This window comes from Acartia tonsa, chromosome 1 (assembly GCF_053477335.1).
Source record: "Acartia tonsa isolate MP-2025a chromosome 1, ASM5347733v1, whole genome shotgun sequence".
Lineage (NCBI taxonomy): Eukaryota > Metazoa > Arthropoda > Copepoda > Calanoida > Acartiidae > Acartia > Acartia tonsa.
The window spans coordinates 7,138,449-7,154,977 of record NC_137260.1 but is presented as its reverse complement, the minus strand read 5'-3'; the positions used below and the strand labels follow the sequence as shown (position 1 = coordinate 7,154,977).

Below are 16,529 nucleotides of genomic sequence, written 5' to 3'. Positions count from 1 at the left end.
AACCTTGCATCTAGGGGCCGTGTATTTGAACGTAATTGGAAAGGAAAGAAAGCATAGCCTAAAATTGTATTAGAAGCTTCTCGAAAATAGAAAGTTCAATTAGTGCATTGGTTAGCGGATCTTACAAACAAACAAACCATATCTTACTACTTTATACAATAGGGAAAAAATTATCTAAATAACCTGTGTTTAATCCAATTCCTAAGAGACAACTTTTTCTCAACTTTCTAAAATCATTTTTATTCTGTCTGAAATTAGATTAGAAATTTATCATACTTGAGTGTACATACATAAATAGAACAACAATTATAAATAAATCTTATTCACATTAATATTTACCTACAAAAATTTATTGTTTAAATTGAAAATTTTCTTCCCAAATAGCTATTTTTTTAAAAAAGTAAGTAGCATGCAGTAATGTGCATTCACACATTGTTTTCTTACTTGAAATTGATTTCTTAAGCTTAAACAAAAGTTTTAAGTTTAAATGCATTTTGTTGAACTACCCCTATAATAAGTTTAACCATCTTTCAATAGAGTTCATACCCTATAGGTTAATAAAATTAATGTTAATTTAAATATAAGCATAGTACTACTTATTACATACTAAAATGTTTATTTCTCGCATCGTATTATAAACGGCTTTTCGGTATCTCGGGGCTAAAAAAACACTGGTTTTAATCTTATGATTGTACATTTTTATATTCGTAGAAAGCTGGATATAATACGATGCTAGACATAGTTTTTTCGTATGGATGAGAACCGGTTCCTATCCACCAGATTCGAATAAATACGAGAAAGATACTATAAAGCGCTTGGTTTCGTGGACAATTTTTTTATATTGTAGGATCTCGTCAGAAAGATGGCAGTTGTATTCCATGGTGGTCTAGCTTGAAGTTTCTAAACAGAAACTATAGTTTACAAATCTCTACTCAAAAAGTTTCAATAAAATCTCTATTTTCTAAATAACAGCTGATTTAAACTAACTATGATAAACCTCAAGTAACCTAACTTAACAGAAAACTAGTAGGTATGCTTAATATCAATCTATAAATTTTCATTTATTTTGAATGTTCGGAAAGTTTAAATTTCAGAAACCCTCTCTCAGATAATTTAAATACTAAATTTAAAATAAATTCTTTAAAGATCATTTTTATGTAAAAATAATAAATTACCTGAAAAACCACTATCTTGACTAGAATTGGGCTGATCTGCTTGTTGAAGATGTATTAATTTGTGTTTGATAAAATCATGATAATTAGAAAATTGTGCACCACATATCTTACAAGGTGTTGTTTCTTCTATTGGAGCTTCTTTAGTTTTAACAATTTTTTTTCTTATCCCCTTTTCCTCCCTCTAAATTTATTAATATTCAATATTATTCTAAGTAAAACAATAATAGATAATGGCTAATAATGAGATCGAGAAAGAAAGAGAAAATAAAGTGGACAAGAAGCAGGAGAATAGTAATAAAATGTTAAAGTGAAAAAAAGCAGTCAGGCCAACGTTATAAAAAGCTCAAACATGCCTTATAGATAAAGGAATCTGTATTGGAAAAATCAAACCTCTACCCTCCTATATAGTCATTGATAAAATCTAACATACGGTAACTATCTGGGACTGACCGACCCTGTCTATAGAAAATCTTACGCTACTAAAAAAAATAATAAATTAAGTTTAAAAGTTAAAGAAAGATTCTATGACAGTAGTAATAAGAAAGTTTTCAAACAAAAAAAATATTTAAAAATTTCCTTTGGTAGTAGAATTTCATTCTCTGTGTTTTCTTCATCCTCTATTTCTTTTTTAACAACAACATTTTCTGTTTCAACCATCTCGTTCTTAATATTATCTTTGATGTGATCATTGCTTTCGTCTGAATCATAATCTATCTCTTCTTTTATTTTTACTTTATTATCATCAGTAGGATTATCTGTCTCCATCTGAACATGAAGAAAGTCTCCAACATAAGTATCATCATCTTCAATCTCTTCCTTGAGATCAGCATCTCCACAATCAATAATATTTCTAGCAGTAGATTTTTTCTTTTTATTCTGCTTTAACATTTTTTTCAGCATCTTAGAAAAAACAGCAGTCGGGTCTATTTTTCCTTCAGAATGATCTTTTTGATGTTTCCTTAGGCTAGTTTCTTGATAGAATGCCTTTGGGCATAGATCACATTGAAAAGATTTTACGCCAGTGTGCAAATTCATGTGTTGCTCCAAAGAGGAGGCCCTGGGGAACGCCTTATTGCATATATTACATGCAAATGTTCCTGTATGCACCATCAAATGTCTGTTCAGTGAATCTTCACTTCTGTAAACTTTGTCACATTGCTCACATGGATATGTTTTATTTTCATGGTTTTTTATGTGTTTAGTTAGATTACCTAGCGTAGTATACTCTTTACCACAAATATCACAAGAAAAAGTTTTTTCACCATCTGTTTTTAAGTTTATGTACTTGTGTGCTTTCATGTGTCTAGTATATTGATCCTCTCTTAAATAGGTTTTATCACAATGTTCACAAGAGTATATTGGTCTATCATGGATCTTTTTGTGTCTAGTCAGAATTCCTAACGTTGTATAATCTTTGTTACATATATCACAGGTGAAAGCTTCTTTTCCACTCATTTTTTAGGTTTGTTGATGATTTTTCAGTTCTTGAACTTGAAGTGAAATTCTTTTTCAATTATCTAAAATATAAGAAATAAAGAATGAACTTTCACGATTTTTTATTTCTACGAATAGCCTAGATGTCAAATTAGCCGTCGGGTCAAAAGACATAAGACCAAATAAACAAAAGAACAAAAAAACAAAATAAAATCCTACCTCTCAAAAACAATAGTGATTCCAACAGTCGCCCACCATTTTTACAACACTCAAAGGTCTGAAAATATAAATATTAGCATGAACAATATGTACAGAAAATTAATAAAAGGGATAGTGCATTTAACGGATTAAAGTATATTAAGTAGAAACACCCTCCCTTATTTTTTTTAATTAATTGAAAATATAAGAGGATAGTTACCACCCTCTTTTTTCATTCATTTCAAATATAAAAAGGGGAAGGGATTCTGTGTTCAACAAAGCAATTTGAGAGAAAACGCTTAAATACATGGCAGGGGTGTATATTCTGCACAAGATTTATTTTTTTTCCCCTGCTACAAAATTTTTTATTTTTCTTCCCCCCCCTAGTTTTTTCTCACCAAGTAGGGGGGAAATGGAAAAATATTGAAAGAACTCTATATTTTATTTATTTTATCCCTCCTACCACACATTTTTAAAAGTTTTTTTCACCAAGGACGGGGGGGAAATGGAAAAAATGTTTTCAGTTTTCTTAATTTTTACATTTTTTTTCCTCCAACCACTTATTTTTTTATTTCCCCCCCCCCCCCCTGAGCAGGGGATCCCATGTAGAATATACACACCTGATACATGGGTAAAAACATCAAGTGTTGCTATTATACCTAAACAAAAGCAATACAAAACTATGACGATGCAAAACAAGCTTCACTTGCTAATTTTTAAACTTTTAATGTTTAGAATCATCTTAATTTTTACACTACAGCTAAAAATAATTTTAGAGCAATTTCTAATTTTTTACACAATGACCATTTTGGGTGAGATTTAATATTTTCAAGATAAGTATTTACTCCAGACAATTTTATATACAAACATTGAAAACTAATTCATACATTACAAGGGTATATATTTTCCAACTCAGTTGAATTTTTTCCCCCACCACATTCTATTTCTATCCCTAATTTGAATAATAAAATAAGGGATTTTTTCGTATTCATTCGAAACCGGTGGATTAGAACCGGTTCTCATCGTCTTATATCCAGTTTTTACGAATATAGAAATGTACAATTATAAGATTAAAATCAGTTTTTTTAGCCCCGAGATGCCGAAGGATGTGAGAAATAACTATTCTCTTCTTTTTAATTTCTCCCCCCTACACCAGGGGTGGTCATGGATAATATACACCCCTGACATTTTAAAATTTATTTTTCTAATATACAGAAAATATTTTGGGTATAGTCCCTTTCGTGACAAAGCCTCTTAAGGGGCTTTCTTTCGTATTTTCACAGTAGCTTTTCTCCTATTTCTCTGCAGAGCCAATTGCCTAACCATGCGGAGCAATAACCTAACCCATCCTAACCTAATCTAACCTAAATAACCTATTAAAAGCTACTGTGAAAATACGACGAAACGCACCTTAAGAGGCGTTGTCACGAAAGGGACTATACCCAATATTTTTACTTATCTAACTAAGATACTTTTGTCAATATTTCTTTTTTATCATAATCTTAATCATGTGTTAGCTTGTGTTTGATAAGATCATGATAATTAGAGAACTCTTCACCACAAATGTTGCAAGGTGCTTTTGAAGCTTCTTCAGTTTTAACTTGAGATAAGCTTTCATCTTCCACATTACTCTGAATTTATAAATATTTAATATTCTTCAAAGTAAAAAATTCCATAAAAAAACCTATGTATAATCTTCAAGGGATCCCCGGCAAAGGGGGGGGGGGGAGAAAAAATCAAGTGTACTGAAAACATCAGCTGATACTATTATCCAGAAAAAGTTTGAAAATCAGACAAGAAACACCAATATGGGGAAATATTTGAAAAATCAGCAAAACTCTACTTGTCCTCTCATCTACAGACACAAAAATCCCTTAGAATGATGAGAAATGTAATTTTTACTGGAGAGGGGGTGGGTGGGGGGAGGGGGTTACATAAATATTTTTGGAGCAGGAGAAAAAATAATCTTGTGTAGAAAATACACCCCTGAAGTTAAATAAAGATTTTATGACAATAGAAAGTTATCAAGAAAGAATATTTAAAATTTTCCTGTGGTAGTATCTCTGTTTCTTTCTCTGTGTTTTCTTCTTCATTTATTTCTTTTTTAACAGTAACATTATCTGTTTCAACTGTCTCCTTCTTTTTATTATCTTCAGTAGTATCATTGTCTTCGTTGCTATCATTGCTTTCATCTGTTTCATAATCTGCCTCTTCTTTGATATTCACTTCATTGTCATCAGTAGGATTATCAGTCTCCACTTCAACATGAAGAAAGTCTCCAATATAAGTATCATCTTCTTCCATATCTTCCTGAGAATCAGCATCGTCATCATTTCTGCTTTTCTTTTTACCCTGCTTTATGATTCTTTTCAACATTTTGGAATACACAGCAGTTGTATCTATTTTTCCTTTAGCGTGGTCTTTTTCGTGATTTCTCAGGCTGGTTTCTTGATAGAACACCCTTGGACACTGAGTGCAGCTATAAGATTTAACGCCAGAGTGCAAATTCATGTGCTGCTCCAGAGAAGAGGCTCTAGAAAATGCCTTTGTGCACACCTCACACACAAATGTTCCCATGTGAACTTTCACGTGGCGTTCAAGGGAACCTTCATTTTTGTATACTTTGTCACATTGGTTGCATGGATATAGTTTATTTTCATGCGTTACTAAGTGTTTTCTTAAGTTACCCAGCGTTTTATAAGAGTTACCGCAATCCTCACAAGCATAAATCTTTGGTCCTTCTATTTCCATGTTTATGTACTTATGGTGTTCCATGTGTCTTTTCAATTGAAATATTTTTATATAACTTTTATCACATAAATGACATGCATATACGGATCCTTTATGGGTCATTTTCTTGTGGTATCTTAGCTTACCCTTTGTTTCAAAAGATAGCTCACATACAGCACAAGTGAAAAGTTCTTGTCCATCCATTTTAAAAGTTTGTTAATGTAATACACAGTTGATGAACTTGTAGTGAATATGCTTTGATATATTGATCACTCAATTATCTAAAATAAAAGAAATATTAAGGAAACATTTGAGGATTTTTTTCCGCAGATGTAGATTAAAAGCAAAGAAAATAAGTAGTCTACAAAGGATATTTTCCACACATTCCCAGCTCTCCTAATCAGATGGAAAAAGTATTTTAATCCACTTTCATTTAGTTATAGACAATAAATCTTTTTTTGAAAGAAAACTATAAACAGATGCTAAAATTAAGATTTTAATCTAATTTTCAGAGACTATTGTTTTAGATGTCTTAGAGACAATACAAATAATATGATCAGCATCAGAAAAATTTTAATTGATGGAAAAGAAAGAAACTATAAGCATTTTTTATAAAGGCTGAAAACTTACTTGAATACTTTTTAAAAATCCACAGGCCAGTCCTAGATATTAAACACACCACTTATATTTCTTAAAAATACATCATTTAAAAAAAAACTAAGATTCTTTCTGAAAATATAATTATTTGACAATACATATTAGCTAATTCAATACATTTTGTACAATTGATTAAAAAAAGTACATTAAAAGCTCATAAAAAATAAATGGGTTTTATGGTTTTGTTACTATACTTTTTACAATCTCAACTAATGAAATCTACTAAATAAATAATATCATGTATAAATAAATAAATAAATTGTAGGTAGGTACTAAATGAAAGTTTTTCCGAAGTCAAAGTTTTGTAAAATTTTCGAAGAGAATTTCTATCCAAAAAAGAACATGAAAAATAAGATTCAAAAGGTAAGTTCTTGCAAAAGCAAAAAATACTCTGTTCTAGAGATAAGAATATTAAAAACCTTTGTCATTCAAAATAAAGACAAAAAAAAATACTTCTTTTGTAGGTTAGAATTATTGGAAAAAATGTTTGAACACTAAATGGTTGTTTAATTCAATCTAGATTTAATATAAGTAACCAAAGTTTTAAAGCTAACCATTGAGATAAAAGTTTGATTTACGTCCAATGTCCCCTCCCTCCCCTCAATCTGAATCTACCCATGTATAAATCAACTTGTAATCCAACTATAACCCATTTTCACCATCCTATATGGATGTATGCTATGTTGTGTGATCATATGTTTTACTGCGATACCATTCTCCAGATTATAACTGCTCATCCGCACTTCACAGCTCTCAATAGGACACTTGTATTCCCTACCGACTGACAGATTTTCTTCTAAATATAAATAAAAGTTACATATTTACTGGATATAGAATATACGTGGATATTATGACGCAGAAAAAATTGTCGCCAATTTAAGTTGCTAACATGGACGTAATTTATCGGTTAGTTCGTTCATCCAGTGGGTTGGGGTAACAGAGGTGGAATGGGGGAATCGTAATCTTAGATTTCACTTTATTAGAGAACATGAAACTCTGGTGTAACAACCAAGTTATAATAAATCCATTGGTATTTTGTTTGCTGGGATGCGTTGAATGATGTATTCGAAAGAAAAAATCCCACTAAGAGTAGTTATGAATTTAGGTCTTAAAGATTCAAATGGTTTTAATGAACAAAAGACTTACATTTAGAATGGCTTAGTTCTTTTAGAAACTCTTTTAGACAAAAAGATATCTTGACACGCTTATAGATAGATATTTTTTAAATATAAAACTTAATACAAATATATGTGTTTTAAAAACTAGCGTTTGCTTCCCGTGCATCATATGAAGGGATTGTAATAAAATATGCTAAAACCAAACAAAGAGTTACAATCCCATTACCTATATATGTAATGCTATAATGGAGAACTCAATCGTTTATTAGTTTACAAGATCTTAAAAGACAAACCAAATAAACCAAAGTACTTTATAATAATAAGTTCGGATTACCTGTATGATAAAACCCGTTTGTGAGATCTTCATCGTCATAATATGAAGGTTGCCTGAGATGACTTAGTTTGTGTATAATGAGTTCACTGTTTGTACTGAATGATTCATCACACACCTTACATGTTGTAACAATAATTTCAGGTTTTGTATGCTCGAGAATTTCGGGTTTTAAAGGTTCTACAATTTCAGTTTTATTTTTCTTCTAAACATTTAAAATTGTTTATATTAAACAAGGATGACAACATCCATAAAAGCGAAGCACTGAAACGGTAGGACAAACGGACATTAACACTTGTATAGTGTCACAACTGAATAATCATAATATAAATGTATAAGAGTCAAAGCAAAATTGTAAGTAAATTTGTTGAAAAACTGCTCGATTCAGGATAATGTTTATGGACATACTTACATTTTTAGGACTTGATTATAGAGTTGCTTCGCTTATTAAATTATACTTTGTTGTCCCAGGAATTAATATACCAAAAATCAGATCAATCAGATGATTAGATCACATAAAAATTTGTTGTTAAAAAAGTAAAAAAATCAACATGTTTAAAATGGACGTACGGACATTTTGGTGATGATTATAGAGTTGCTACGCTTTCTAAATCGTACCCAACTACTAAAGGAATCACCATAAAAAATTTGAAATCGATAGGACAATTCTAACATGCCAAAATTAACGAAAAAAGCTATCCGTTACGGACGTACGGACGGACGTACGGACGGACGGACGTACGGACCCTAATTATAGAAAAGCTTCGCTTTTAAAAACAAAAATTATAAAAAACAGACCATAAGAATGAATATAACTTTATTTGAAACGAAGCTACTTTTTAAAACCCTTAGGTTTAAGTATTACTACCTGTAAAAAAAAAATTTTGCGGCTACGCCCCTAGCATAAAAAATAGCTTAAAACCATTAAAAAAACTGTAACATTAAAATAAAAGAGCCAAAAACCATCCGAGGACATAGGTGGAGCTTTAATAAATTAGAGAACTTTATTAGTTCAGTAGAAGCTACAGACAACAAAACTTTACTACTTTAATATATATTCTAAACTAATTGCTTCGCTCTTTGCATATTTTGACCTCTAACCAAAAATTTTAATCCCCCTTTTAAACAGCCTAAAATCAGCTTTACTAAAATATGTGGATAAATTGCAATGTGAGGCCGTTTTGTGGATCTTATTTATCGCACATGCGTACAGACATCAAGCTTACAAGTACATCGAATTACAACATAAATAAAAACAATTTCCTTTGGCGCTGGAACAGCTTCAAGAATATCCAGAAAATTGTCACATTCAATAACATCCATCATATTCTTTGAATCTTTATTAATAGCAGATTTGTGGCAAGACTTGACGTGTTGATTAACATTTGGTTTTGTGTGGAATGCTGCCCCGCATTTAGCACATGAGTATGGACGAATATTCAAATGTCGCCTGGTGTGATCCATAAGAGCATCAAACCTGGCTATTTTCTGTTGACATATCGAACAAACTAAATTATCCACTTGATCAGGATGTAACAGCCCAACATGTCGTCTCAAGTCTCCATAATTATCCAATGCTTGTCGGCACACATTACAAGGAGAACTACCCTTAGCAGTATAAATAATTTTGCTTGCTAAATCATCTTTTGCATTTAGGTTTGGTGACACAACTTTTTTGCATCTACTTTTGTGGTCATTCAAATATTTTGCATCACAAAACATTTTTGTACAATGATGACAAGAGAATGGTCTAATGCCTAAATGTTTACGTGTATGTATCATTAAATTGGTAAAATTTGGAAATTTCTTTTGGCACATTGCACATGTTAATTTTTCCACATCAGAATGTAAAGTTTCTATGTGGATAGTTAGAGATTTTGTACTATTAAACAAATCTTGACAAACATGACAAGGAAAAATATTTACAGAATCTTTAACAGGTTCTTCCTTAATATCAGCTGTAATATGGTAAATTTTCTTTCTTTTCACTTTTGGTTCTTTTTTAATTGTCAACCTTATAGAAAGATCATTTGAATCACTATTATTTATAATGGTATAATTATCTTTGGCAACCTCTGGTTTTATATCAATTGTTTCTTCGAATACTGTCTTGTTATTTGGTTCTGTTTTATCATGATTATTAGTTTTAATGTCAGTATTAGTAACTTCCATAGAATCATCAAATGTTGTGAAATCATTTTTAAAAGTTTCTTTAGCAGCATTATTATAAATTAGCTTATGCAAGTGTATAGAATTTAACTTCTCAATGTTTACTCTACAACTTTTATTATTAACATGTTCTAGGTAATGTATATTAAGAGATTCTACATTTTTCAGAGACGCATTGCAAATATTGCATGGAATGTCTGTGGTGGGTTGCAAATTTACTTCTATTGGTTGCAATATTTTATCAGTGGGTTGCAAATATTCTTCTGTAGCCTGTTGAAATATTTCATTTGTAGGTTGCAAATTTTGTTCTGTTGGCTGTATTTTTTCTGTAGGTAGCAATATTTCTTCTGCAAGTTGCAAATTTCCTTCTGTGAACTGATTTTTGTTTTCATTGGGTGGAAATTTTTCTATTTTTTGATCCAATTTTTCTTCAATTGGTTGTAAATTTTCTTCTTTTGGTTGTATACTTTCTCCTTTATGGAAAACAGATGTAAAATTCCAAATTTTTTCAATCAAATCCATTCTGAAAAAAATAAGAATATAGTTTAGTAAAACAATACTTGTATTTCTTACAATGCCAATTTTTGTTCAAAAATAGCAAAGGAAAAATTAGAAAGCAATTTTAATGCAATATAGGTATATGAAGTAAATTTTACCTACCTAATCTTTTCAGTAAATTTTCAGATAGAATCTTGTGTAAATTTATTTTGTAAAATTAAAGCCATCACATTTGGCATTTTTGTTTTAAGTCCTTTAAAAAGAATGGTATCTGAAAAAAATAACTTATAAAACATAATAAATAATGGAATTATGGTTGTACAAATCATGAAATTGCAGGATGAATTTTGATTTTTAAAGCTTAATATAGAAAAAAATAAATATCTGAATTGACTAAAACAAATAATGCCATAATTTATCAAATAAAAGCAGATTTTTTTATAAGCATGGATTTAGTAAAAATGATTAAATAGTTCAGAATAAATATATAAAATAAAGCAGAGATTAATGTAGAGATCTTAGAATCAAGGTATAAACTCTCATTTAATGCTTTCTATAATGTTATTCATGGTTCTTGATACCTTAATTAACAAGAAATCTACAAATATCAACCATCCCTTTAAAATAATGATAAAAGCAAATGTATTATTGTAGGTAATAATGACAAATTAAGCTCTATACCAAATGAGACCCATTTTACCCATCTTGTAAGGGTATATCTGATGCTTCTCAATCATATGTTTCACTCCTTCGCCAGTTTCTAAGTTCTGGCTACTCATTAGTACGTCACAGCCGTCCATGGGGCATTTAAAATCTCTAGAATGGACACAATTTGTCAACTCGCATGTTTTCTCTTCTACAAAATAAGAATATCATCACAAAAATTATAAAACAAAATATATGAAGATTGATTTCTTTTTTATATCCCACCAATTGTTCTATTAATGACTTTAATTTGGAAGAGGGTAAAAGAAAATTTTAACTATAGAATAAAAGGAGGACCTAAGTGACGACGATTTTATCATGGCAGGGAGAAGTTTCTCAAAAACTTTTTAACCAATGTGGAATATTTTAAAAGCATAAGAATTAAGCTTTTATTGGCATGAACTAACTGCTTTTTAACAAAAGTCAATATTTTGCCACTAGAATAATTATGATATAGAAATTAAATACTCTAAGAGATTAAATTTTCAAAAAATTATATATTTAGGTAATAAATAAAAAGAATTAATACCTGTATGTCCATTAGTATATTCTTCTGGGGATTCGTTTGTAAAATTAGATTTCAGATTTGTAGGCTTTGTTATATGAGTTATCTTGTGTTTTAACAATTCGTTCTTTTCAGTAAATTCCGCATTGCATATCTTACATGAATTTATAAGATTTGTCTGTTGTGCTTCAACAACATTTGCTTCTTCTTTTGTAAGCTTAGGTCCTTTTAGTTTTGTATTAGAAGCTGGGTTTTCTATGTGTTTTTTATTACATTTCTGATCTGAATTTAAGTTGGTAATTCCATCCAAGTTTTCTTTATCACTACTTCCCTCTCTTGATTCTGAAGTATTACTAACAACAACTTTAATAGTTCTACCACTTCTGGATAGTTTCAGGGTTTGTGAATGTGTTTTTTCATGTTTCATACAATCTTCAAGATCTAAAAATACTTTGTTGCATACACCACATGAATATGTTGAAGCAGTTGTATTAAGTTCAGAAGATTTATTTTCTAATTTGGGATGTTTACGCTCTTTTTTATCGTTAGATGAAAAGTTATTTTTGCACTTTCCCCTGTTTTTGTGATTATGTACATCGGCATTTTGAACAAAACTTTTTTGGCAGATGTCGCATGAATATGGATAAATTTTCAAGTGCACTCTTGTATGTTGCATTAGTGTAATGTATTTTGTAAAGCTCTTTTTACATTTTAAACATTTAGGAGCTTTCAGCTGGTTGGGGTTGCATTTATCAACATGACTAGAAAGATCTTCCATTTTATCAAAGACAGCAAAACAATCATTACAAGGATAGATTTCTTTCAACTTATTTCTAAATAAATTTCGTGGAGCAATTTTGCAGCTGCCTTTAAATCTTCTCTTATGGTGATTCAAATTAATCATTTGCGTAAATGATTTGGAACAAGAGTCACATGAGTATGTAGAACTGATACACTTGTGAGCGACCAAATATGATCTTGCTGGAAAAACTGCATTACATATCTTACATGGAAAAGGTAAAATATTCAAATGGGCACGAGTATGTTGTAGGAGGGTATATTCTCTTGAAAAAATCTTATTGCATAATGTACAAGTAGTTTTTGATATGTCTGGATGCCGAGAATTCCAGTGCTTATTCAATGCAACTTTGGTAGATAATCTTATTTGGCACACATTACATGGAAATATATCTCCAGTTTCAGTATTAGTTTGGGTTGAATTTAAACTTTCAAATTGAGCCTTTTCATTTTCATAATCCATGTCACTTTCTTCTCCTAGGTATATAAGCAAACATGACAAGATCCATAAATAGCGAAACAGATAATCAAATAAAGGTTATTGAAATAAATTAAGATAAGCGAAACGAATGGCCCGAAGGATGAAGTAAATGCAAATAATGAAGAATTTTTCCCCCTAACTTTCGAATAAATAAACTATCAGGAGTGTATATCATTCTGCACAAGATTCATTTTCCCCCCAGCAGAATGAAATTTCATTATGTTCCAGGGGTGTATAATTATATTCTGCAGAAGATTCATTTTTTTCCCTGCTGCAAACTTTTATATTTTTTCCCCTGGAAAAATGGAAAAATATTTTCAAAACTCTTTATTTTATTTTTATTATTCCCCCTCCCACATATTCTTTTAGTTTTTTTTCACCAAGGAGGGGAGAAAAATGGAAAAAAATGTTTTAGTTGTCTTAATTTTTACATTTTTTCCCCCCAACCACATATTTTTATTTTTTGTTATCCCCACTTTAACAGAGTCAAATTTGCAGAATGTATTATGTTCCCCAAGAAGGAGAAAAATTAGAAAAAAATGTTTATTTTATTAGTTTTTTCCTCCTTCTCACATTTTTTTATTTTTTTTTCTCCAAGGAGGGGGAAAATATGGATAAAATGTTTTCAGTACTCTTTAATTTTCATTTTTTCCCCTTCTCATATCCTTTATCTCCCCCCCCCCCCCTTTTTAGCAGGGGATCCTGTAAATTCTTTTATATTGCAATTTTGACTGACATACAAATAAAGTTATTCATGGAGTAGTTGGTTAATAATTATAGGAGTCCTAACAAACAAACTGCTGTCCTCTATCTTTCAATAGAGCTAAGAAATTCTAATTTCTGACCAAACACTATTTACCAGACAAACCAAAACCTTAAGGCTCTGGGATAAATTTTTATATAAAAATGTTACTAAAGCTTCAAAACAAAAACAGAAATCGATTCAAAAAATTTGTAAAAACTACCTATTTTGTTGTCTGGTTCCAAACTGTTTTTATCATCCTGATATTTAGAATTATCCAAATATGTATCAATAAAGTCCAGAGGGTCTACTTCTGTTTTTAAGTCTTCAACTTTCATTAATGTATCCATCTCCTTTTCAACTAAAAAAATCAATAATGATAAGACTAGTTTTTTTGGAGGGCATAATTGAAAAAAAACTTTTTCTGGTTAACCTTTCTGGCAGAGTTTCGGATCCGGATCCGCATATTTTTAAGTCCAAGGATCCGGATCCGGATCCTTGGACTCAAAAAAATGCGGAAAAAATGGAAAAATCTACCTAAATTTATATAAAATCTCAGACATTCTCCTGATGAGAGCCAATTTTAAAGTTTAGGGTCAGACTTGAAAATTAAAAGTATTTTTGACTTCGAATTAAAGAATAAATATTTTTGAAAAATTTGGTGATTTTATTTTTATTGTCAAGGATCCGGATCCGCACTGACCAAATTTGGAGGATCCGGATCCGCAAAAAATCAATGCGGATCCGAAACACTGCTTTCTGGCACATGGCAAATGAATTAAATAAAGAGATCTGCCTAACACATAAGACATAAGCAATGGCTTTGCAAACAATCAAAATAAATATTAATACCTGTTATAACATTAGAAGTAATTTGATCATCGCCACATTTCTCTTCTTTCATTACATTTGTAATAAAAACTTCTTTGAAACGGTTTACATTTTTTGGCTTTGATTTTTCCTTTGGCAATTTTGATGACTTTTGATTTTTTATTATGGTATCAACTTTATTAGGAATAGCAGGGACAACTTCAACATTATTTAGACTTGTGTTGTCATTAAAAGTATCTTCAAGTTCATCATGATCTATAGTAGTTGACTTCTCGTGAATATAATCATCGTCATCTCCATCTAAAAGCTCATCAATGCTTGCTTCACCAAAGTTATCATCAGAAATCTCTCTTGATTTATCTCCACTGCACTTTATATTATAGTCAAGATCATCACTGCTTTTAGCTTCACTCAAATGGCCATGTGAATCATTTTTATTATCAAATATAACTTCAAATTGTGTTAGTTTAATAACATCAGCATTTGAATATTCAATTTCAGATTTTATTTCACCATTTGAATTGGATTCATCGTATTTTTCTTCAACTTCATATTTCAGAAAGTCTACATTTTTCTTTAAAATGGCACTTGTATCTTTTGTATTATTTTCAGTTGAAATAATTGAATATTCTTGTTTTAATGCCAAAAGTTTTACTAATTTAGATCTTAACTTTTTTTAACTTCACATAAACTTTTCGTTTGACATGATTCATAGAATGTTTAACATATTCTTCAGAAACTTTGAAAGAAATATCACAAATATTACAAATGAAATTTGAAGTTATAAATTCTTTGTTTGAAGATTTGTACCTAATATTTTTCCCCCTTTTCTTATCATTTCGCTTTCCTTCAGGTTTATTTTCTAGCATTGAATTATCTTTACTTTCTTTGGTTCTCATCAAATTGCTTTCTTTCTTTGCTAATATTTTTGACCCTTTATTGACATGTTTCATTTTATGTCTTAAATATGGGGCAACATAATTAAAAACTTCACCACATATTTGACATGTATTTCTTGTCTTACAGTTATTTTCATCAATAATTTCAGTTTGTCCAGAGTGTATTTTCTTGTGATGCCTTAAAGAACCATAATGCAAAAATGACGTATCGCATAAATCACATCTATATGGTTTTTCTCCTGTGTGATTTCTTCTATGAGACAACAAATTACCTTTCTGAGAAAACTTTTTGTTGCATATATCACAAGAAAAAGGTAGTTTGCCAGTGTGGATTTTTATATGATTGACAAGACTTCCAGAACCAGAGAATTGTTTCTGGCAAATATCACAGGAGTACTTTTTACGAATTGCATGACTTTTGGTGTGCAGTTTTAGATTAGATTTTGAATTAAATATCTTTCTGCAAACAGTACACACAAACACTCCATCCTTTCTGGGGTGCTTATTCTTTGGTCCTGAAACAAGAAAATAATATTTTTTGAATAAAATGAAGGAAAAAAATAGAGACACATTATTTTAGATCGAAGAATATATTTTATTAATCATGACAAAGGTTAAGTGGGGAGAGAAACTCTAGTGGAGTCAATATGGATGGTAAGTATATAGAAAAAAGTGTAATGAAAAAAAAACAAATAAATGAGGTGCTAAAATTGAAAACAAAAGACTAAAACTACCGAGACAAGCCAAATTTCATTAGAACAGTTAAACATACATGCTGCTAGCACGACTGAATATTATATTCCAATGATTTTATCCCCAAAAGAATTTAAATATACCTAGCATACAAATGACAAGAAAGTTAAACAACTTTATTGATGAAATAATTAAAACTATAGGTATGCCTTTTTTGAAATAGGTGTAATAAAAAAATAGGAATAACATTAACCAACCTTTTTTCTTCATGATTATTCCTTTTTCATTTCTTGTTAAGGCTTACTATTGACATTTTACTTGTATTTTCATTTCTGAAATATGAATAAAAATAAATAGAATGTAGAAAATATCTTAGAAGGGCTAGGAGGGTAAAAAAACAAAAAAAGAAAAAAAGATAAAAAAAATGGAAAATTAAAATAGGAGAAAAGAAAAGAGATAAACAAGGAGACAATGAGAGAAATATTAATGGGAAACTAAAAATGGAAATTAAAATGGAATGATGTTTGTAACTTACATCTTTTCTGAATGAAAATAAAGGATGAAT

At 30.2% G+C, this 16,529-nt stretch overlaps 5 protein-coding genes across 11 annotated transcripts in view; 2 read left to right on the top strand and 3 right to left on the bottom strand.

The window, feature by feature from the left end:
• LOC145322681 (uncharacterized) overlaps positions 1-16,529 on the bottom strand; it is a 143,369-nt gene that overhangs the window by 2,145 nt on the left and 124,695 nt on the right. Inside the window, exon 2 of the mRNA XM_080164921.1 lies at positions 184-250. The gene's annotated coding sequence lies outside the window, so the exon portion shown is untranslated. The remainder of the gene's footprint in view (positions 1-183; positions 251-16,529) is intronic.
• Positions 1-16,529, top strand: part of LOC145310994 (chromosome-associated kinesin KIF4A-like) — a 456,179-nt gene that overhangs the window by 399,340 nt on the left and 40,310 nt on the right. The window lies entirely within an intron of this gene.
• Positions 1-16,529, top strand: part of LOC145322611 (uncharacterized) — a 447,245-nt gene that overhangs the window by 399,340 nt on the left and 31,376 nt on the right. The window lies entirely within an intron of this gene.
• LOC145311660 (uncharacterized) lies at positions 2,886-6,307 on the bottom strand. Of its 7 annotated transcripts, none has more exons than XR_013876757.1 (5): positions 6,168-6,307; positions 4,860-5,818; positions 4,250-4,441; positions 3,991-4,043; positions 2,886-3,685 (listed from the first exon to the last, which is right to left on the bottom strand). XR_013876757.1 is itself a non-coding variant. In XM_080150620.1 (3 exons), exons 2-3 carry the CDS (start codon positions 5,739-5,741, stop codon positions 4,310-4,312), a joined length of 1,014 nt encoding a protein of 337 aa, XP_080006746.1. In that variant the 5' UTR covers positions 5,742-5,818; positions 6,168-6,307; the 3' UTR covers positions 2,886-4,309. The 7 variants fall into 7 exon arrangements, 1 of the variants encoding a protein (XP_080006746.1); XR_013876759.1 differs by having other exon boundaries at positions 3,991-4,011; XR_013876752.1 differs by having other exon boundaries at positions 2,886-4,043; positions 4,218-4,441.
• LOC145308734 (uncharacterized) lies at positions 10,611-16,298 on the bottom strand. The gene is made up of 5 exons (XM_080150294.1): positions 16,222-16,298; positions 14,394-15,786; positions 13,765-13,902; positions 11,545-12,795; positions 10,611-11,166 (listed from the first exon to the last, which is right to left on the bottom strand). The coding sequence occupies exons 2-5, from the start codon at positions 14,443-14,445 to the stop codon at positions 10,979-10,981; spliced, it is 1,629 nt and encodes a 542-aa protein (XP_080006420.1). The 5' UTR covers positions 14,446-15,786; positions 16,222-16,298; the 3' UTR covers positions 10,611-10,978.

Coding starts and splice junctions, on each gene's coding strand:
- LOC145311660 (XM_080150620.1), bottom strand. CDS start 5,741: ATGGATGGACAAGAACTTTTCACTTGTGCTGTATGTGAGCTATCTTTT. Junction 4,442..4,859: donor AAGAAACAGAGATACTACCA/CAGGAAAATTTT, acceptor TATTTATAAATT/CAGAGTAATGTGGAAGATGA.
- LOC145308734 (XM_080150294.1), bottom strand. CDS start 14,445: ATGAAAGAAGAGAAATGTGGCGATGATCAAATTACTTCTAATGTTATA. Junction 12,796..13,764: donor GGAACCAGACAACAAAATAG/GTAGTTTTTACA, acceptor TTATATACCTAG/GAGAAGAAAGTGACATGGAT. Junction 11,167..11,544: donor ATATACTAATGGACATACAG/GTATTAATTCTT, acceptor CTTATTTTGTAG/AAGAGAAAACATGCGAGTTG.